The 24,288-nt window shown below is 36.5% G+C and overlaps 1 protein-coding gene across 1 annotated transcript; it reads left to right on the top strand.

The window, feature by feature from the left end:
- On the top strand, window positions 1-24,036 carry ldb3b (LIM domain binding 3b). Its single transcript, XM_048171243.1, is given in 11 exon segments — window positions 1-161; window positions 298-517; window positions 9,419-9,570; window positions 12,549-12,624; window positions 16,457-16,479; window positions 17,067-17,267; window positions 19,582-19,611; window positions 20,201-20,330; window positions 20,332-20,368; window positions 20,548-20,584; window positions 23,451-24,036. Coding segments are annotated over 10 exon segments (879 nt in total). The 5' UTR covers window positions 1-161; window positions 298-421; the 3' UTR covers window positions 23,548-24,036.
- Window positions 24,037-24,288: the final 252 nt, after the last annotated feature.

Here is a 24,288-nt window from a genome sequence, read left to right as displayed (position 1 = left end):
TCTGCAGAGGGGATCTATTCTTAGGCTGTCTGTCCAGGCCATCCGAGCAGGCAAGAACTCTCCTCCTTCTGCTTTTAAGACTTTTTTGACTTGTTTTGTCAGTGTAAACAGGGGTGGGATTGAACTATTTGTTTTTTCTTTTAAGTCTGATTCATTCTGTGGTATGTTTTTGAGTTGTATTGATAGTGCAGATATTAACTCACATCCTATGTGATGGTCGTATAGTGACTGAGGGCATAAGGTAATACAGCTTATTTCACTCTATTGCATTTCCTGTCTGTTGTTGTTGTGTTTCAGAGGCTCCTCGGTGCCTGCCCGTACCCGGGTGTTTGGTCATCCCGACTACAGGGAGAAGAACTGAAAGGAAAGAAAGGACTTTACTGATCCGAGAAGAAGCTTTTCACTTTAAACTCTCTTCAAAATGAGCAATTACACAGTAACCCTGTCAGGACCTGCACCATGGGGCTTCAGGCTGCAGGGAGGCAAAGACTTCAACATGCCCCTGACCATCTCCCGGGTGAGACAACAGCTCTGCCTTCTAGAGATAAAACAAAACAATCATGCTCTATTTAAACAAATTCCTGCTTTGATTACAAAAAAAAAAAAAATTCACATTAGAGATTATTTTGACTTCCTAAACAATGAAAACCGCATATATGTTGGCATTATGAAACGACGTGTTGCAGCTGTTGTTGTATTGGTTATCGTCCAAGCCAAAGCTGACATTCTCTAACCAGCTATGGCCCTTTGGCTAGAGAGAGGTATTGTGGTGTATTAACAGTGGAAAACTCTATGAATAGCGTTAGTTGATGCAAGCCTTGAGAAAATGAATCTGTGCATGTGAGGTTAAAAGTGAAAGGTGAGAAGCCTTGATGTATGCTACTTGTCTAGTTGTATCACATACACAACCACTGATGCTAATTCGCCTAATGTGAAAAATTAACATGCTGGATATTTGTTTATAAGACCAATTCAATCTATAAAAAGACTTTAACTTTTCTCATGTATAGCCCCAGAAGAAAAGGTAATTTAAGGATAGTTGACCTTTTTCTTTTACCTCATCCACATATCATTCTAAACCTGTATGATTTTCTTTATTTTGTGGAACACATTTTGCAAAATGTCCCAGTGTTGTTTAGGACCCCATTGAATTTCATTGTATGGGTGATACCTGTTTTTCAAAATATCTTCTTTTATATTCTGCAGACAAAAGTAAATCATTCAGGTTTGGAATGACATTACTGTAAATGAAGGGTGACATAATTCATATTCAGATAAACTATCCTTTTAAGTGTAAAAGTCATTTGCTTTCGGATGTCCCTCTGTATCATCTGTCATTTATGCTAAGCAGTCGTTGACATCTTGTTTCATGGAAATACATGCAAATTCTTGTTGCTCTTCTCCTTTTAGCTTTGGGATTAAAAAAAAACAAAACAACAACGCTGTTTTACTAGAAGTCATTTCTTGATGGTAACTGGTTAGCCATCTATCATTTTCTGCAACATGCCTTCTATGAAAAGAACATTATGAATGATACTGTAGAAATGTATGGCACAAACATAGGAGCAAAGGGATTGTCTTACCCTCTCAAACAGATCAATAAGGTAAATGCTATTGACAGAATAGCACCACTTAACCCTTAGAGAGTTGAATTGTTAATACAACACAGAACGTACAGTCTTCTGTCTATTCACCAAGTGTGCTCATCCCATGACATTGTGTTAGTGTATGGATTCAGTGAAGTTGGCATGCCTTGTCCAAAGGTTTAGAGAGATTTTATTGTCCTAACAGAGGTGATTTTCTATCTGCTATGACAAGAAATCATTACCGCTGTGTAATCAGTCACAGCCGGTTCAGCCTAGTTTGTTTGTTTCATAGCTGACACCTTTCTTGACATTTGATTGGCTTTCACTTCAACAAGGGGAGAGTCATTACCTCTGTTTGTCAGGGATGTGGCTGGTCCGACTCCTCATTGGCCCCTTGTCTGCAAGTAATTACAGACAGGACCATCATCCCGAGAAAACTTTGTTTGAAATATCCATTACTTTGCTAATCAGCATTGTCGGATGACACTGTAATCAGTGTCAATCCAGGCTGGATATTATAGTCTCTCCCGACCCAGCTGTCACTGAATATGGCAGTAAATTGAAATGTGGAAGGTATATGTGTTTGGATCAGGTCTCATATGATTGATGCACATGTAACCGCCAGAGGTGACAGTTTATGCATTTTATAATCAAATCTTCACACACTGTAATAAGAGATCGGGCTCTATCCTAAAGCACTGTAGACAATCTATATTGAATCTTAATCCTGGTCCCAAGGCTGATAGAGCTGCTGTCTTCCAACAAAGCAGCCCAGTAATTGCTTTTACTGCTTTTGTAATACTTGCTGATTTTCGGAAGTCTTTTTAGACAATGTGTAAAGTGATATAGAGACGTGATGAAGTTGTGACATTTGAGGACAATGAAGGAGTAGATGATCTAATTTAATACTTTGATTCAGTAAATTATTGCAGTCTTGTATTTTGTCCTTGTACTTGGAAAAAAAAAATCCCCAGAATGTGTGATATTAGTGTCAATAGAGCCAACAAATGGCTCATGCTGGACGGGAGAGTAATTTACAGTAGCTGTTGACAAATGGATTTAGACCTGAGACGCAACCTTTTGCAATATCAAATCACAGACATTCTTCAATTGTCGCTTTCCGTTTTTCATGCAAGCTATGATCCAACTTTAATTAAGGTATTCTGGCCTTAGTGTTACAGACATGGGAAAATTACAACGCTAATATGAAGACCGTGCTAAGTACAATATGCGGTTTTAATATGTGTATTTGTTTATGTGTGTGGGCTTATTTTGAGGTGGTGGATAGGTGGGGAACTGCCTTATTTCCTAATGAAACATTTTAGGCTGCTTTTTAAATAAAAAGAACAAATAATAATAACAAATAATTCACTTACATTATTGTTTCTTAGCTATTTACCATTTATCTATCTTTTCCTCCTTTGTAACACTGTATAAAAAGCTCTGTGGCAGCTAATGATAGCACTGACGACCACTTTTGGCCTGTGGATGCAATGCCTGACTTATGGTCACTGATTTTAGCTTAGCACTGAAGGTCAAACCAGCAGAAATACATGTGAGGGCCATAAATGTGGAGCACAGAGACAATAGACACATGAGGTCATTGTGAATTTAAATATTGTTTGGAGTGAGTCGCAGGAAAAAAAAACATTACTACTGAAGCTGTCTGTTCTGTTTATTTTACAGTATTTTAAACTGGAACTGTTTTAAAGGGAACTGATAGCTTCAGTAGAACAGTTACAGTTCAAAATACTGTATATGGGAGACTGGGGATGGTTGTCATATTTATTACACCATTGATCATTTCTCATAGTAGATTTATTGTTCAAACCCCATTTTGTAATTTTTGGCTTTTTAGTTAAAGTTAAACAATAAATTTATGACTTACACAGAAAACAGAAAAATAGAAAAGACATAAAAATATCAAGACATCGAAAATTCTAAACAATAAATTGCATAAAATTACATTATTTAAAACTTAGGATTATTTAAATAGTGTAATTTTATGCAATTTATTGTTTAGAATTTTCGATGTCTTGATACTGACATCAGTGAAAAGGTTTTCCTGAGGTTTTCCCATTATATAGTTGACTTTTGTCTGAATTGGAAACATTTTCATTAGATTAAATAATAACATTTTCATTTAAATATTTTCATCTTTTTGTGAACCAAATTATTGCATAAAAAATACAAAGAGCAGAAATGAGGAACCGCAATTACAGCAATAGCTTTAGTAAATTCTGATAAGAGCATATACAAAGTCAATTTGATAATGATGCTTTTAAAATTGTGAGATTCTGTCAGTGGCTTTGTAAGTGTCAGACAGCTTTGTGGAGCAGCACTGCTGATAGCAGAAAACACTGGCACTAAATGTCCTCTCAGAGATAATTTCCGTCATTATATTGTTGCGCATGATATGGAAGTCCAGCTCTGCAAAGTGCCAATATTATATTCTGTGAAGTACTTCATAAAGTCTATGACAAAGACAGTCTGTGGAGTCATTTGTGATGTATTAAAGTAATATCACTGCAGATGAATCCTTAAGACACTATCTCCTTAATGATGTACCCAAATCTTATTTTTCTTCATTCTGTTGCCCTTTCATTCTCACATTGTGTCTCTTGTGTATTGCAAGCATATAGAATTCATAGTAAGTCTGTTCAATTCCAATTTGGCAACTGCTTTGTTAGCTCTTCAAGGTCTCTGACCCTGACTGTCCAGTGCTGTAAGATGTCAGGCTACATTAAGCTGAGGTCAAGGCCTTTCTGACGTAAAGGTGGACAGAGTCAGGCCCTATATACTATATGTATGTGTGCCGGAGCAACAAAAATTGAAAAGAATATACTGTTAACGGCCTTCAGAGAAATACCCACAGGTACCGCAGATAGTCCAGATCATCACCCCAACCTTTGCTATTAGTCAAAACAGTCCAGGGAATGGAAAAAGACAATTAAAGCTGGCATTTACCAAGGGCTGACTCATAAATCACAGTGCCAACGACAACAGGCCCCCATTTCATCTGGCAGATTTCTATCACTCCACAATCTGAGATAAAATAGATGCTCTCATCTATAACTTGCAATGCATGGAACACCATTTGGACTAGATATTTATAAAAAGTCACAATGTATCAAATGTTTTCATTTGGATCTTAGCGGGTCATTGGATTTACTGTCTGTTGTGGTGAGATTGGCAGACTTAGCAGCTTAAATAAAAAGAACAGCTGTATTTTTGTATTTCTTTTGTGCCTATTATGCAGACAAAATGAATCTGTGCGTGAACAGTGATTCTTTTTGTCAGTGCATCTCATTTCAGTTGGCCAGGGGTGTAAAATGTCCTGAGAAATAAGCTGAAGTATGGCTATGCCATACTTTCCCTCAATTAAAAGTTTAATTAAAAATTAAAATGTTCTTACTAAAGTAACTTTGACTGACAGTGCAAAGCAACCTCTAGGACACACCACATGTAAAACAGAAACCTTTCCCTCGAACGTTTTACCTAAAGCTTTTATGTAAATCAGCTGATTTTGTAGTCATTTGACTCAAGTTTGTCAACAGTATTATAACATAATTAATATGCATTGTTTTTGTATTACAACTTGTAGTGATCGAAGAAACATTTAGCCTATTCACAAGGATGAATACAGTTACACATTTAAATAGATTTTATAAATAAAAGTTGATCATAAATCATGATTTGAATTGGAAAAAATAGATATTTTAATAAAACAGTAGTTTAATGTATACTGTGCAATAAGTGCTTTGAAGATCTAAATGAGATGTGTTTTTTAGAGTAATTCAATAAAAGTTTCAGTAGTACTCTCACTACTCTGTCACGACCGGTTGCTGTAGTAAAAGCACGGCAATAGAGATACAGGAGAAAACACGCAAGAGATCACAAGAGAAATATAATAGCAAAACCACATAATACCAAGATGACATGGAACAATAAACAGAGGAAACTAAGGGCTTAAATACACAGGGAGTAATCAACATAACAGTGAACAGGTGTGGAACTCAAATCAGCAACCAAGGTAACTATCAATGAGGGAAAACGCTGGCAAAACAGGAACAGGGAAAACTAAACACAATGGCCAGGTTTCACAGACAGGGCTTTAATTAAGCAACGGCTTAGTTCAATTAGGACATTTAAGTAGCTTTTATAAACGTGCCTTGGAAAAGAGCATTACTGGTGTGAATCTTGAGACAAAACAATGGCACTGACATATTTTAAGATATGTCAATGCAAGTTGCTTTCTGATAGGACAGCTCAAACATGCATTTTAGTCTGGGACTACGTTTAAGCCTTGTCTGTGAAACCAGGGGAAACTATATTAAAGCATAACCATGACATTCTCAAGTGAAGTGAAAATAAAGTGAAAATACTGTTCAAACCTGAATATGCACTATTTTGAAAATTGTAATAAAAAAATAATGTAAAAAAAAAAAAACATTAGATCTGCTAAAGATATGCTAAAACATCTTTTCCTGGCTCTCAGAAACATAGATTTTTGTCAAATCAGCCCCCTCTGTGTGTGTGTTTATTTAATTGCAGCTCCAAGATTGAAGTGTCGGTCAAGCAGCAGTCCGTTGGCTTAAATAAAATGTGAAGAGAGGAAGGGGGATGATTATGTTTTCTTTAGCACCTCCATGATTGAAGTGTCAGTTAAGCAGCAGTCAGATGGCTTAAGTGAAATGTGAAAAGAGGGAGGGGGATGATGATGTTTTTTTTTTCATCTACTGTAGCTTGTAGTATCCTGACCAGTAATGCATGCAGTGGGATTTAATGACGTAATAGCCAAGGAGAAATGTGTCTCAACAGTAAAGTCCAATTAAATGCAAGCATAAAAGTGCAGCGACTATGTGAAAGCCAAATGAATGTGAATCTTTTCCCTTTTATTATGTAAATTCTATAGTAGCCTAATATTTCTCACTTCCTTGCTTATTTGGAGTTAAGAGCAAAATAATGTTGACTTTTTCTAACTCCTGCCTGTCCACCTAAAAAAAAAAAAATTCTCATTATGGATTCAAGTTATTTACAGATAAATCGCATGATCAAGTGCTCTTCATGCACCTTCAGAAGTTATAAGTTGCTTGGCAGTTGGGTATTTACTAGCAGAACATTACATGAAGGAGAGCTCTCTCAGAAGAATGTATATGTGTGCACGTTGAGTAATAGCAGCAGGTGCGACAGAAGAGTTGGTGGCAGGGCCCCAGAATACAGGGTCAAATTGAGGGAGGCAGGGGCGTCAACAACAACCTTTATTTATAACATTTTAATGAGCTGCCTGAAAGTATAGCCACTGACTTATTGCAAAGATGGGATTTCAGAATTCTTCCCCTTGGTTTCTGAGCTTTTTCAAACCAGTCCATGTTTTATGTTCCACTGCACTGCTTTTTTAAATGTTTCAAATCTTTTTTTATACAGCAGTTAGTCCCAGTTCTTGAGTTTGATTGGCCGAGCAGCATTCCAATAGTGCTAATATATACTGAGTCTTTGCTGCAGGTTACATTGTTACACCATTAGGTGACGATAGCCACCTAAAGATCCTTAGGAGTGAATCGTTGAATCATTTATTAATCTGATTAATTCAAAATAATGATTAATTCAGGAACAAAACATTATGAGTACATCATTGAATCATTCATTCATCCAATTTATTCAAAATGCTGATTTTTTCAGGAACTAAACATTATAAGTAATTGAATCATTCATTCAACCGATTAATTAAAAAATGGTGATTCGTTCAGACACCAATGACCACAATTTTTTCATTTCAGTCGATATTGAAAATGATCATAATACATTTCAAATCTTTATTTTTCCAAGTTTAAAGGCAAGTTTTCGCTCCTGGGTAAAAGTTGTAGAAACCAGACAGTTATTTGTGGTTTCCAAACACATTCCAGACAGGTGAACATTTCACGAATTAATATTACATGATTTGTGTATCTTATAAATGCACATTTGACAGTAGCTTGAGTTGGGATGCAGATATAAATTTATGTTCATTAACAAACACAGTAGCATAAAACACATTTTTATAGGGTAAAATTTTATGAGTAAAATTTGGTCTTCCATAGTATTTGGTTTATGTTAACCACAGGTAAGATCACGCATTGCACCTCTGCATGGTGAAAAAGTAAAAGTTCTATATTCCACATTTCTGCCACAATCCTATGATTTCAGTTAAAGGTGCAATATGTAAAAATTTTGCAGTAAAATATCCAAAAACCACTAGACCAGTGTTATATATTTTGTTCACTTGAGTACTTACAATATCCCAAATGTTTCCTACTATTTGTAAATCGTGAGAAAATTGCAATTTCAACCAAGGCTCCGGGACGTGTGAGGAGTCGCCTGTCAATTGCGTCATACCCGCGTTGCCCTCGGTTTCCGGTTTTATTTTGTAGAAACCATGGAAACACCAAATACGCTTTAATATATTACATGTTTTAACTAATAATTGTTATATAGCTCAACACGTTTAGTCTTATTGCTTGAATCTAATTTTCGTAATTTTTTTCGTGAGTACCATGCTTTACCATGCCTCAGAGAAAAACACTATTTTGTGAAGTAGCTAATATAGCATAATCAAATGCAGCTTTATTTTTAGTAATACAACATTTTCTCCATCATACAATACGTTTTAAAATTAATTGCATGCCATGTATCAACACAAGCCATCCAGCATTTAATATGATATTCTAAAATCGATCAGCTTACTGCTGCTCCAGCGCTCCCGATTATTTTCCACCGGCTGTGAGGTGAAGACCACATGTCCCAAGATTCCACGCTCAAACTTGGCATCATCAAGCTACGCCTTTGTTTTGAATAGGCTTCTAGCGACCTCTAGCGGACAGAAAATTCTACATATTGCACCTTTAATGTTACTACAGTAAATCATGGTAAATGTAGGTGACTTCTGGTGGATTGACAACCTTCTAACTATATTGTTGTGGCTCAATGTTTCTCCTGTTTTCCGCATCAGTGTTGTTGAGAATGTCAGTGCTGTTTCATTTGGCTTTAAACTAGTTTATATCACAAGGCACATCAAATTGAATGCCGATCCTGAATTTTTTTTATTTTATTTTGAAAAATAATAGACATTGTCCAATTGACTATTTTACTTTATTTTACTCTTCTTCTTTTTTTTTTTTTACACTGACACAAATTAAATACATTTATCTATGCCTATTGCTGTATTTCATAGGCAAAGGCCATATGAGCTCATATAAAATCTATGATAAAACATTTTAATGTATTAGAGTGCTGGAGTTTGCTTCTTTTTAATCAAAATACTGAAACAGTCATGTGGTTTTCAGGTGAACAGATCTTCAGACGTCATAGATCATGTGCTTTCGGCAAAAATGAATCAAACTCCGTTTCAGTGATTGAATGTGAAATGTGCTGCTGTTGTTTTACAAGAGCTCTTACTGAGAAGTTACTCAATGAGCATTCCTTCTCATTCTTTAAGAATTTCATTTTCAAGTCCTCAAGTTTAAGAATTTATTCTAAAGAAGAGAACATTGTCTGCATGTACTCAACTCATCTGCTCAGAATCAGCTGCTTTCCTTGACAGTGACAAATTATTAATTAAATGTGACCTGGTGTACCATGCACTTGTGTGTACTGTAGCAAGCATAATGTGTAAAAAATGAATTTGATAGTAATTGTGAATAAAAAATAAACTGTTTCTATAGCCATGAGGATTTTACACTGGATTTTTTGTTTGTATATAAAAAATCTGAATTATGTGTATATAAATCTGAATCTATATTCAATCTGTGGCATCATTTATAATTATTTAATTAATGTCTGGTGTCTGTCCACAGATCACACCAGGCAGCAAGGCAGCAAGCGGAAACCTCAATCAGGGTGACAACATTACAGCAATAGATGGGGTTAGCACTGAAGGCATGACCCATCTGGATGCCCAAAACAAGATAAAGGCAGCCACCACCAAACTCGTCCTCACCATGCAGAGGTAAACCTCGACAATGATGTGTTCAGGCAACCACCTGCTTTTTATTTTTTGTTAATGTTTCTTCACACTTATTTCCTCCAAACTAAACAACCTCTTAAGGCCTTTTCACACCAAGAACGATAACTATATTAGCGTCCACGCAGACGCACAATAATGTTCCGCTCTGCAGTTTTGTCGTCTGCCGCTTCAAATGCTTGAGCTCTTTAAATCAGGATGGATTCTGAATGGCTGTCAATGTTTTTATCATCTATCAGCTGGAAAGTGAATCGAATTATATTGTTCTTCTCTGCCATTATTGTTATTGTTGTGGTGTGGGCTATGCTATTCTTTATAGAACAGTTTTTAATAAAACTATATTGTTATCATTTTAGTTGTTGCCTTTCCATCTTACGATTTCCCATTATGTTTGTTGGTGAATGGGTTTCTTAGAGGGCGTCAACGATGCATCTCATTTACTTTGGCAGCAGTCAACTCTGGCAAGCAATAAAAGTTCTCTGCAATTAATCAGCTCATCCTTGAGGGATATAAGCGGTTGAGCTGACATAAACTACAAGTGTTGGTTAGCATACAAATATTCAGACAGGACAACAGAATTAAAAAATGTTCCTGTTATAAATCACCCAGATCTTATGTAGTCCTTCAGGTTGCCAGTATGCATAAATTAAAGGCACTAATGTTTAGGAGGTAGGGGAAATTACATTTGGAAGACTTTCCACCTTTTTAATATAGTTTATTAATTTAGTACGGACACCCCAAAGCCTCTATCCGAAAGAAGATTAAGTCCTTTCATGTGGCCGCCTGCACTACAGCAAAGGAAGGAAATGTTACTCACAAAGATACCTCGGCTTCCCTGTGACATTTCTTAATACTGGCTCTGGCTCTTTTATAAGCTATTCCTCCTCTGTCTCTGTCTTTCAGTCGTGAGTCAACTTGATTCTCCTTATTTATTGACAGCATACACATTTATTGGTTGGAGGAGAGTGGAAGTTGCTTTCATATGCATGCAGATATTAGTATTATTATGATAAATATAGACTCCATTTTATTTGATTAGGTAGATATAACCGATTTATCATTGACAAATTTAAGTAATTTTGCTCAATCTTTCCTTGTTCCTCTCCAATCAAAAGAATCTTAGGAGGAATGACCTGGTGCAGGGTGTATTTTCCTTGAATTTCACTGATGATAGATTCCAAGAAATTTCATATGCCTGGTGACTTGTGAAAAGCCCCCCAGGGTTACTGCCTATACAGCAGTGTTGCTGCTGTTTCACAAGAGCACTTACGGGGAGGTCACTCAATGAGCGCTCCTTCTTATTGTCTAAGTTTTTATTTTCTAGTCCCCAAACATAGTACTGTCATTGATTTAAGCATTTTTTGTATTGATTTATCGGCCACTCTAAAAAACTGACATTATTTCAATTCCTGACCATATTGATTATAGCCCTTCGTGTCTGTGATTTAAGGAAAGTTGTCTTTGCAAGACAGTATTTGTGAAGTGATGTGCAGCAGTAGCACATACTTTACAGTTTAAATTCATGAGCAATTAAAGTGTTAGTTCACCCAAAAATGAAATTTCTGTCATTAATTACTCACCCTCATGTCGTTCCAAGCGTGCAAGACCTTCGTTCATCTTCGGAACACAAATTAAGATATTTTTGATAAAATCCTTTTCTATCTCCCATAGAAAACAACGAAATTACCACATTCAAGGTTCAGAGAAATAGTAAAGACATCGTTAAAATAGTCAACTTGACTACAGTGGTTCAACCTTAATGTTATGAAGTGACAACAATGCATTTTTGCGCACAAAAATAACTACGTTATTCAACAATTTTTTCTGTACCCTGTCAGACTCGTCCAAATGCTGCTTGGCGCTGTTCACGTGAGCACCACAATGCATGCATGTGATGTCGACGCAGGAGTTGGCCAATACAGAGGTGGCATTCGGGTGTAGAACACAAAAGCACTGCGATGTGTCTTCAGCATAGGAGACTGACAGGGTATTGTTGAATAAAACAGTTGTTTTTTGTTTTTGTTTTTGGGCACAAAAAGTATTCTCATCGCTTCATAACATTAAGGTTAAACCACTGTAGTCACGTGGACTATTTTCACAATGTCTTTAGTACTTTTCTGGACCTTGAATGTGGTAATTTTGTTGCTTTCTTTGGGAGATAGAAAAAAAAAACCTCTCGAATTTCATCAAAAATATCTTAATTTGTGTTCTGAAGAAGAACAAAGGTCTTACGGGTTTGGAACGACATGAGGGTGAGTACATAATGACAGAAATTTCATTTTTGGGTGAACTAACCCTTAGCTTAAAGTGTTGTTCTTTCCTTTTACATTTTTGCCCAATACACTACCATTAAAAAGTTTGGGGTCTATAAGATTTTTAATGTTTTTGAAAGAAGTCTCTTATGCTCACCAAGGCTGCATTTATTTGATAAAAAATAAAGTAAATGCAATAATATTGCCAAATACTATTACCATTTAAATGAACTTTTAATATATATTTTAAAATGTAATTTATTCCAAAGTTGCATTTTCAGCATCATTATTCCAGTCTTTAATGTCACATGATCTTTTAAACAATTCTAATATGCTGATTTAGTGCTCAAGAAACATTTGTTATTATTACAGACATTTTTTCTGTATTTTTTAATGAACAAAAAGTTCAAAATAACAGGTCTATTTATTTGAAATAGAAATATTTTTGTAACAATGTAAATATCTTTATTCACTTTTTTCATCTTACTGACCCCAAATTCAGTTAATAGACATAACAGCTTTTACTGTATAGGAGTATAATAATATATTGGTGTTTAGGTTGTGATACAGTTATTTATTTATTTGCTAAAAGCTTCTTAAATATAGTTCATACTCACTATAAGTACTGTATATCACTATAAGTAAAATGACAACGAAAGCTTGATGTTTTGCATTATTGACCTTTGCTTTTGAATCCTGTACGGTTCCCAGGTCGAGACGTCCCGCTCCTGTACCCACAGCCACTCCAAGAATGGACTCACCCATGCCAGTTATCCCTCACCAGAAGGTAAAATTTGAAATGTTCCCTATCCCGAGTATGCATGTTCAACAGATTGGTTTATGTCTGATAGGTGTATCAGTGTGGTGTCAGATATGACTCCAACATACTGACCTTTTTTATTGGAGGGGACAAAAATTTTGAAGGAAACTCAATGATCGTTTTTGGTTATAGGCAAGCCATTTCTTTATAATCCACTTAATCAGTAATGGGAGTTTCCAAGCCCATATCATAGAAAGTGAAAAATAGAGGCGGGATTGTGAAAACAAACATTCTCTGTAAGGCTGACACTTGACTCCCTCTACAGGCATTTGTTGGTCAAGCAAGAATAAGCACAGCGTATGAAATCATCATAAGTTTCCCACTGGTCCAATTTTCATTTGCATTATTGTCGCTAGATGAAGTCTGTTTGATGTTTTTGTGTGCTTTTCCGTGCCTCATTTGCCTCTTTCCTAACCATCTCTTTTTTCTATGTCTTGTCATTTTGGGCTAATGGCTCATTTGTTAGTCTGATCTAATGGTTTATTTTATACTAAGGAAACAACGGACACTGAGGAAGGAGAAGATGATGAGAAACCTGTCAAAAAATATGGCATCCTCTTGGCCAAAAAACCTTCCAAAAAGTCTCTTATTCCAAACACTGAGAAGCAACCTCAGGAGAATGTAATTCATTCTCCTGCTAAAAGCCCTGTCCCTACTTATTTGTCATTCGGCCAAGGGGCAAAAAACACCCCAAACCAGAGGGGACAGTATAATTCTCCCATAGGCCTGTATTCAGCAGAAACTTTAAGGGAAATGGTCATGCAACAAGACAGTCTAAATGGCCTGCCATTGTTGGGGTAGGTAACACAATAGCTAACCCACAAATCTGTATCTTCATGAGCAATTCCACCAAATCTGCTTTAACAAACTAGTTGCTAGTGCTCAATTTTCACTAACGGCTCACAGAAACATTGACTAGCCTCACTTGCAGTACGTTTAACAAAACTGTGGCAAAGAGTACTCAGAACATTCCGTCCTTACCTCTGCACATTCTGCTCTTACATGCAGCGGATCAGCTGGGAATGTGCTTGGCAGCAGCGGGACCAGTGGTCCGTCAGGCTCACCTGAACCCACTGCCTGCAACACGAGCAGGGCCTGGCCGAGTCTGATCTGTATCTATGAAAGTTAGCTGTTTCCAAATGACAACATACTACGGTTATTTTAGTCGTGTGAGAGCTACATCTCTTACGATTAGAGGAGGACTGCCAACATGATGCCAACATATTAAAGATGGTGCTTTCACCTTTTTTTAATATGTTGGCATCATTTATTAGCTTCATAAATCTCCTAAATCTTCTCTGTTAAAAAACATGTGAGCAGATTCCCACAGGCCCCAAGCGTTAAGCCGTAATTGAACATGGGTGCAAATGTGTGCTCGTTGGCTCTTTTAATGTGCTCAGAATGTCACAGCTCCTGTAACAGTATATCCCAAATGAAGTCCTACCGAAATGATGCCGTCACACATCCTCTATTTACAGCTCACAGGAACAGAATTCCCGCTAGGCAACATCACATGCACAGCTGAGCAGAGCATGTGCGTCCATTGACAGTTCATTTGGTAATCTATGTACGAGTGGTCTGATACTGTACATTACACTGTAAACTTTGATTCTTGTTGTCATGCAACTAGCAATAGACATCTTTGAATTGTGATTGGTTCAGTGTTGTTTTTGTATTACATATTATAGTATTTGTTAGAATTTTGACTTTTATTTGAATATTTTCAGTTAATGTTTTAAAGTTTTAAAAATGTAATGTGCTTTTGTCATTTTTTATTTTTTAATATTTCTATTTAATTTAACCCTTTCGCACGTAAGTTTTAAATATTCTGGCTGACCCCCCAGCGTGAGTTTTTTTAAGGCGACCGTTATTTAGAACGTATCGCTTTATGGTTTCCATGGTGACGCGTCATTGCTTGTTATGTGACACACCGCAGCACTGTATGAATGATAATCTGCTTTCATTTAATTTTTCCTTTGTTATTCAAAATATTCACAAATTTGTTGACTATAGCATGAAATATCTAATATTCCGATTGACAAATATGTGCAAGTGGATGTGTTTTGCAGTTTAAACACCTTTATAACGATCATGTTAGTTGAGCCATATGCGCGATGGGTGCCGCCATGTTAGTTGCGCCGCACAGAGAATCGGATCTGTTGGATTTACAACCCGTGAATTTATTACTTCTCCCGAAATATGAAAGTAGTAGTCGGTGAACTGGGGAAGAATAGAGTAAGCTTTAAAGTTACTTTCACAATGTGTATCTGATATGAATAAAACGTGTCGTCTAATTATAATGGAAAGGGTTGTTATTTCCGCTTCTATAGACATCATTGTGTATTTTACAAACTCTAAATAATTGTTTTGTTAGTACTCGTGTGTATTTAAATGTCTGAAATCTACAATAAACATTATTAGGTTGAAAACACTGCAATATGTAATATATGAAAAGCACTGCGCGCGTCCGTCTCTGGTTTAGCGCCAGCCAAAGCGCGCACGCACATTTGAATTTGGCAGTTGATCACGAGATGCACTGAACATTCTAATCACACCGGTGTGATCGTACGCTCCTGGGGCCAGCCAAGACTGATCACACCGGTTTGATCGTACATGTTAAAGGGTTAAACTATTTTTATTTTAGTTTTAGTACTTTTAACTTCATTCCTGTTAGTTGCCAAGACTATATTTCTATTTTTCATGCAAGTTTTTTTTTTTTTGTAAGATTTGTAAGAATTTGTAAGAATTCTGTGTGAACAGCTTGTAATGAAAATTTTAAAAAAATGTGACCTTCCCCCTACTTTCTAGGCTATCTATGATTTTTATGTGAAGGACAAGGGTTGTTTTTGCCGGAAAAATCAAAAGATGTAACGTGCGAGAACAAACCTCCTGAGGAAGCTCAAACGTGCTGCGTAACACATGGGAATGAACCTCACTGGTTACGCAGCAAGTTTGAGCTTCCGCGGTTTGTCCTCACACGTTATTCAGGTTCGGTTGAGCTTCTGTTTATGTTTGCTGATCAATGTTTATATGTGAGTAAATGTGAGGGCAGATGCAGTGACGCAATAACTTTACCCATCTCTTTTATTTAGAAGGCGGACTTATTCCGCCATATTTTGCATTGCACTTTCCCCCCATTCATAGTAATATGAGTGCACCGTCTTTCTGTATATAAAGTCTTTGACGAGTATTATTTAGCTCCAGTGTTCTTTGTTTGTTCTACTGCAGCCAAACTCCTGTTCCAGTCAATCAATCTGTTCTAGGAACAATCCAGAATGTCACTGTTATGAGAAATGTGACCAGTAATAACCATCAGCTACATCATGGCAAAACATATTACAAGAAATCTGAGTACATTTGAACTGTTATTAATGACTGTCATCATTTACTTACCAAGAGGTCATTCCAAACTTTTACGATTTTCTTTCTTCTGAAGAGCACAAAAGAAGATATTTTAAAGAATGTTGAAGAACTGTTTTTGTCTGTACAATGAAAGTCTATGGGACAAAATCTTTATCTTATTTTGTGTTCCACTGAAGAAAGTCATACAGGTTTTAAATTACATGGAGGTGAAATACAATGACAGATTTTTTTTTTGTTTTTTTTTGTTTAAGGTACAAGTTCTTTAGGCAAAGTGAAGCAGTTTGCAATCTATGTTAATGTTGAGTTTTCCCTGCTAATTTACATGTACGTGGATCTATTATCATTCAACACACTGCCAAATCAAGGCTAACACTGCCTCTTTTGTTTTTCTTTGTTTTTCTTTTTTTCCCCTCCATATTCCTCTATTTCATCCCAGGTCATTGCCAACACAGCTGCCAAGTCAGTAAACAGATTTTGAATACAAAATCTCCAGAGTTGCGTGTGAATCTGTATGCTCTGAAGCATGGCCACATGCAGAACCGTGGTTGTGGTTTGCATGTTTACATTTTCAACTCCTGAATGTTCAAAAGCTATTTTGAACAATTTGACATTTCAGACATGATGAAATGTTAAATGCTTTTGGGTGAAGTATTTAAACTGGATACATCTATAGTTGGTTTTGGTTATAGTTTTATTGGTCAATGCATCTTTGCATGATTTTTTTTTTTTTTTTGAAGTATCATAAGTGGAACTATTGCATGCCATTTCTTGACATGGGATTTTATTAGAATGTAAAACAAGAAACTAACAGCTGATGTAAACAATTTAAACGAAGTAGACAACTGTAGTATTGTAAAACTCAATGCTGTTTAATACAGGATACAGATGTAGCCTATTAAGTAAGGTAAGTCAAGCATACATTGTTCTCACTGTCAAATGGCCTCTATCTATCTCTCTGTTTTCATGCATATTTCTGGCTCCTCACCATCACCCACTCTCCTCTACACTATCGCACCCTGGACACTCCCTCACCTGAACTCATACAGCCAAGAATATGTTCCCAGCTTCAACCCCATTGCACTCAAGGACTCCGCTTTGTCCACTCACAAGCCTATTGAGGTGAAGGGTCCTGGTGGGAAGGCTACTATCATCCATGCCCAGTACAACACTCCTATTAGTATGTACTCTCAGGATGCTATTATGGATGCCATTGCTGGTCAGGCCCAAGCCAGAGGGAATGAGATGAGGTAGGTCTCTAGTCCTGTCCACCACTTTTACTACGCTGATGCTTAGGTGAGAGCTGAGGTAAGAAAGTGATACAGTGGCCCCGAAATGAACAACCATACTACATGAATCACACGTAGTTAAATTGCATTAGAAACAGTATTATATTTCAACATTTAATTAAATTATATTTTTAAATGATAGAAATGATAAAATGGAAATTCTGTCTTTATTTGCTAACTCAAGAATACAATGAATGTGAATGAGAACTTGGAAATCATGAAAAACAAGTATATCATTAAAAGTGGTTCACACAACTTTCCACATCTCCTGAAGTCATATGATATGCATGTTAGCACATGATTTGCACATTTGGCAATGTTCAGTTCAGTAACAAATCATTCTTTTGAGTCTGATCTTTTCAATGAATTGGTCAATCCGGTCCACAAAACTGGTCTGGCTCATGAGCCTAAATATATAGTGATCATTGGTGGTTTCAACGGTCGAATTAAATGCAGGATGCTTTTGAGAAACGCACCTCTGAGCGATTTATTCATGATCCAGTTTCCACAGTTTAACTCCCAACTCTGTTACTCTCTTCAGTCAGAGAATAACAGAAAATGGCAGAATTTTATTTTTATTATCCAAGTGTCTAAATACTTTTAAGGGCCACTGTATGTAGCAATTTGGGGCTCAAGCAAGAACTAAGGAGGCCTCCATAGAGGGCTACAGTGATTACGTATTTTTGTAGGCCATCATTTTTTTTTTTTTTTTTTTTTTTAGTTAGCACCACCCTAATTCCCTCAGCAAAAACTCAGTAGGATCTTACTATTGGCTTTTGGAATATTGCTGAACATAAGCTCTGTGAACGCATGACTTCAACATCCCCACCATTAAGCTACTGACAAATCTTTCAGCCTGAAATAGTTTGCAAGAGCGGAATTATAAACACAATGGGGCTGTGAAAGCGGACTAGTGAGTAGATGAGTTTATCAGTTATCGTTGGGTTATCGTCATTCTAAACACCGCTTTTAAAACCGGTTAAAGAACTCACCCTTTCACACTTGTGGGGTTAGCACTGCATTTTACCCGGGGTTATGAGGCCTTCTCTGGAGCAGCTTTTGCGGTGTTAACCATGGTGTTAACCCCGCATCGCGGTGCCAAACTTGTACAGTGTGAAATAATGCAGACTGTTACAGTTAGATGTTTAGCAACTAACAAGCAACTGCATGCCTTATATTCACATGCTTTGGGCAGACACGGAAACACCGCGTGATGTATATAAACAGTAGTTTCTGTGTATAATAGGAAAAATGTCAAACGGCGATGGAAAACGCAATAATTGGAGTGAAGAAGAGACCGTTTCGTTCTTACCTTTATAGTTCGAAAAGTTCACGCAGGGAAACTTGATATTTTTACAGTCAGCAATGTGTAATATGAGGACACGCTATGCTAGAAGCCTTTTATGTAAACAAGTCACGCGCTGCGTTTGTCCAGTCATGACACTGCGAATATTCAAATAAGGACGTGCAATGTGAAACGGCAGTTTATGAATACCCAGGATTACCTGTTAACCCCGGGTATATTATGAGAAGTGCAAAACGTGAATAAAGATCACCCAGGGTTCCGTTTACCCGGGGTTTAGAATGACCCAGGGTTACCTGTGAGAAAAGCCCATTTAGCCACTTATTAGCAATTAGGCCTATACTTTTTCAAGAAAAGCAAAAGCTTTGAAAAAAAACACAAGAGGGTATTACTGATGTATTTTATGTCATAGAATACAATATCAAAATATCTTGAGCTTGTGTTCACCACAAACCTTATTTCAGGCATTTAACCAAAAACCCATTCAAAAACCCCATTGATTCAGGAAGTTCTAAAATGCTATAATTCATTTGTAGGTTTTGGCCTACAAAATATGTCATTCCTGAAGCACTCTAATAAAATAAGAAGGCAGATTCTTGCAATTTGTTATGAGATGTTAGGGAAAGTAAATGTTTTTTGTATGTAATATATTAAATGTAATATATTTACAGTGTACTGTTTTAGATTAGCATCTATAAAACTTGCTTCAGTTTGCAGTGTTTATAACAGTAAGAGCTCATTGTTGGTCATCTAGTCTGGGCTGATTTCAGGCTTCCACAAGGTCATGTGTATCAACCTCATCTGTGCTTTTCCTCCCTCTTCTGCTTGTAATTATGTCACTCCATCCACAACCAATCACCCAACCATACCTCATCACTCATCCTCGCCTCACCCCCTCCACCTTTCCACTTCCTCCATGTGACACGGCACTGTCTTGCTCCCTCCCATCCCGGTTCATCATGTGATTGACAGTGGTGATGACTCCGCTGGATCTCCCTTGGCGTAAGTAGCCAACAGTCTTTTTAGATCCATCACAGCTGCATTGACTCATCTCACATGTTATATTCTCTGTTAAAGGCTGATTGCATAAACACTGAAGTGGACTATTTTGGTCATTTTTCAATTACCATGTTACACTGTTGGGAATATGTAAGTAAAGTAAATAGAGTGCAATAAAGAAAAAAACAAAACACTTGTATTAAAAAAAACAAATGAAGACAAAACCTAAAAGCAATGTTCTGAGTATATCTGCCAGGGGAGAATTACATAACGTCTAACATCTTACTTGTCCTAATATGGGAACTCTGCATACAGTTTTCTCCTAACTCATTCTTGAGTCACTTCCTCCATCACAGCTCTCTTCACTAAGATAGAACTGTAATTAAAATAATGCACATCTTCACTTCAAGTATAATGCAAAAAAAGTTTGTTTATTAATTTGTAAATAAATTCAGCAAATACTGTCCTTTTCTATGATTATTGGAAATGCAATTATGTAATCATTTGTAATTATTTGACATACACAAATTCAGAGAACATGGCTGAACAACTGATTTTTGTTTTCCCCCCTTTTCTCTCTGTTTGGGAGTAGCTCACTTCCTATTAAAGACCCGCTTGTGGACAGTGCTTCTCCAGTGTACCAGGCCGTGATCAAACCTGACGATAAGGAGCCGGAGATGTCTGAGTGGGCCCGTCGTGCCGCCAACCTGCAGTCCAAGTCCTTTCCGCATCCTTGCTCATATCACAGGAACGGAGTATTGTGAGTACAACCTTTCTTAATGTGGACTGGAAATTGGTTTGAACTGAAAGGGCTGACATGCTTTAGACACACTGACATAAGATGACAGCTAGTGTTTGTGTGATAAAAATCAGGTTTGCACTTTATTTCGAAAACTTGGCCTGTAAAAGGTAACTTTATTTTTATTTTTTATGTCATAGTGCAAGATCCAGATGAAGAGGCTCTTAGAAAATCAAGGTAATCAACTTTGTCTCCATTTTTTGCTGTCTTCACCTTTTAAAAGAAGTTAACTTTAGCATACTTTTAAAAAGAGAACATATTAAGGAAATTATATACTTCAAAATATATATAATATTTAAAATTAAATGGAAATATATTATAGTTTACATTTATATTAAAAAATTTGTTTCAAATTGTTATGCAAGTCACATATCAGTCTGATTTCAGAACAATAAACATATAGATTTTAGTTTTTCTAAGAAAGTGTTTGTTTGTTTTATTTCTCATATCTTTTTAGATAACTGGTATCAGTCTCAGATAGATTTGTTAAGTAGTTTGCCAGGTCTTCTTAGGTAAATGGAAAACATACTTAAAGGGTTAATTCACCCAAAAAAGAAAATTCTGTTAATTACTCACCCTCATATCGTTCCAAACCCGTATGACTTTTGTTCATCTTCGGAAAACAAATTAAGATCTTTTTAATGAAGCCTGAGACCTTTCTGTCCCTCCATTGGCAGCCTATGCAACTACCATTTTTAAGCCCCAGAAAGGTAGTAAAGACATCGTTAAAGTAATCCATATGACTCCAGTGGTTTAAGCTCAATTTTATGAAGCGAAGCAATTGCTTTGTTTGCGAAAAAACAAACAAACATAATTTACCACTTTATTTTCAAAATATTAAAGGTGCCGTAGAATTGAAAATTGAATTTACCTTGGCATAGTTGAATAACAAGAGTTCAGTACATGGAAATGACATACATTGAGTCTCAAACACCATTGTTTCCTCCTTCTTATGTAAATCTCATTTGTTTAAAAGACCTCAGAAGAACAGGCGAATCTCAACATAACACCGACTGTTACGTAACAGTCGGGATCATTAATATGTACGACCCCAATATTTGCATATGCCAGCCCATGTTCAAGGCATTAGACAAAGGCAGGACGTCTGGATGTGCACAGCTGAATCATCAGACTAGGTAAGCAAACAAGGACAATAGCAAAAAATGGCAGACGGAGCAATAATAGCTGACATGATCCATGATATCATGATATTTTTAGTGATATTTGTAAATTGTCTTTCTAAATGTTTCGTTAGCATGTTGCTAATGTACTGTTAAATGTTGTTAAAGTTACCATCGTTTCTTACTGTATTCACGGAGACAAGAGCCGTCGTTATTTTCATTTTTAAACACTTGCAGTCTGTATAATGCATAAACACAATCTTCATTCTTTATAAATCTCTCCAACAGTGTGTAATGTTAGCTTTAGCCACAGAGCACAGCCTCAGACTCATTCAGAATCAAATGTAAACATCCAAATAAATACTATACTCACATGATCCGACGCATACATGAAGCATGCATGACGAACATTTTGTAAAGATCTATTTTGAGGGTTATATTAGCTGTGTGAACTTTGTTTATGCTATGCATTATAGAGTCGAGAGCTCGGGGGGTGGGGAGCGTGAGATTTAAAGGGGCAGCAGCCTGAATCGGCGCATTTATAATGATGCCCTAAAATAGGCAGTTAAAAAAATTGATTTAAAAAAAATCCATGGGGTATTTTGAGCTGAAACTTCACAGACACATTCAGGGGACACCTTAGACTTATATTACATTTTGTGAAAAAACGTTCTAGGGCACCTTTAATCTCCAATGCGCATTCAAGCAACAAAGTCTGCTCTTGCGTCAAACACATCATGCATGCATTGTGGTGTTCTTGTAAATGCACTTTTGAGATTGGATTTCTTTATTGATGTCTTTACTACCTTTCTGGGGCTTGAAAGTGGTAGTTGCATAGGCTGTCAATGGAGGGACAGAAATCTCTCAAATTTAATTAAAAAGATCTTCATTTGTGTTCTGAAGATGAACGAAAGTCTTACAGGTTTGGAACATCTTGAGGGTGAGTAATTAATGACAGAATTTTCATTTTTGGGTGAACTAACCCTTTAAAGAGATTGTTCCAAATTATTAAGCAAGTCACAGTTCTCATGCAATATGGGGCGTAAGAAAGATCTTTCTGAAGATGAAAAGCATGAAATATCTTGCAAAAGGAATGAAAACAACTAATATTTTGTGAACTGAATAGAGGTTATCAAATTATCAAAAGATTTGTGAAGCGATTTAGAGCACAGAAAAACCCGGTCAGATAAAGGATTATTAAGGAACATTTCTGTCAAACAAATGAATTGTATTAAAATGACAGCTATAAACAAGCCACTGTTGAGAAGCAAACAGATATTTGAAGCTGCTGGTGTCTCTGGAGTCTCAAAAACCTCTCCATGCAGGCTGGCAGTTGTGCATAAAGTTGCATTTTGGCAAACAGTGTGCCATACACACATTTAAAAAGCATATTTCTAATCAACAATAAAATCTGACATGAACTGTCCCATAATGTTTTTTTCTTATGCTCAAACTGCGTTATATTTCAGGCTGGATCAGCCAATGAGCATGTGCAGTCTTAAGCGTGCGTCTCAGAAAACTGACTGTCAACTGGAGCTTCTAATGGCAGCTGTTCATCTTGAAGCATCGCTGTATGACGTCAAAGTACTGCAAGAACAATTCAAAAGCATACAGAGCTGGCTGCTCTCTAATCACTCTTGCAGTACTTCGGTGTCATAAAACGATCAGTCTGCACAGTGCCACTTCAAGTCGAACACACCTGATGACTTAACTGGCGATTGGCTCTTTTATTTAGAAGGCGGTACATATTCTGCCATATTCATATGAGTGCACCAAATTGAAAAGTTTGATTCTATACAGTTAAGCATGCTTCTTTTTCACAAGGGCATTGATACAATTTATGGTTGGAGCATATAAAGCTCTTTTGATTAAGTAAAATCAATTATGCATTTTTATTTTTATGTTTTTTTTTTTTTTTACAGGGAGAAATTTGAATCCGAGGTAAAAGGCCCACGATTTGCCAAACTGAAAAACTGGCACCACGGCCTATCTGCACAGATCCTTAACATCCAGGGGTAAATGCCTCCTAATGTTGCTGGACAGAAGTTGAGGCAACAATCAACAAAGAATCCAGAAGACGATGTAAAGTGAGGGTGCAATAGGCAGAGAGAAGTAGTTTAGTGACTGGAATGTGAGTTAGTGTTATAAACTAGCCTGTAAGTGAACACACAAAGCTCCTGTGTTTGCTGTTCATATGTCTGTTTGTTTCATGTAACTTTCAGTCAATGAAACATAGTGCATAGTGCTTAGTTGTCTTTTTTTCATTTGATGTTTCTCTTTTTCTTCTCCTTTGGCTGCTCTGTTTATCCTAAATTATTGCCGAATAATGAATTGCCTGAATGAATTGCTGATGTAAAAAAAAAAAAAACCCTAACCTAACCCTAAGAGAAATTATAAAATTATGTACCACATCCACTGCAATACTCCACACCACAGCACATATTGAAATACAAACCAAATGTACTATTGTTAATATGAATAAAACATTATTACTTTTAACCAAATAAACAAAAGTGTCAGTGTGACTTTTTTATTTACAAAGCCTTCTGGTTATTGGATCAACTCTTTTGGGTGTACTAAGTTCTTTGTAAGGTAAACAGTAATACATTTCCACAAAAAGACAAATTTGAATTATAAAACTTTATTTTAATGGTCATTGTTATCTAAACTCATGCTCATTGTTATCTAAATTCATACCACATGGAGCGTCTGCAATATTCACCCAGACAGTTTCTGCAACACCAACACTGACCTGCAGAT

Source organism: Megalobrama amblycephala, linkage group LG20 (genome assembly GCF_018812025.1).
Source record: "Megalobrama amblycephala isolate DHTTF-2021 linkage group LG20, ASM1881202v1, whole genome shotgun sequence".
Classification (NCBI taxonomy): Eukaryota; Metazoa; Chordata; class Actinopteri; order Cypriniformes; family Xenocyprididae; genus Megalobrama; species Megalobrama amblycephala.
This window is presented reverse-complemented; position numbering and strand designations above follow the sequence as displayed.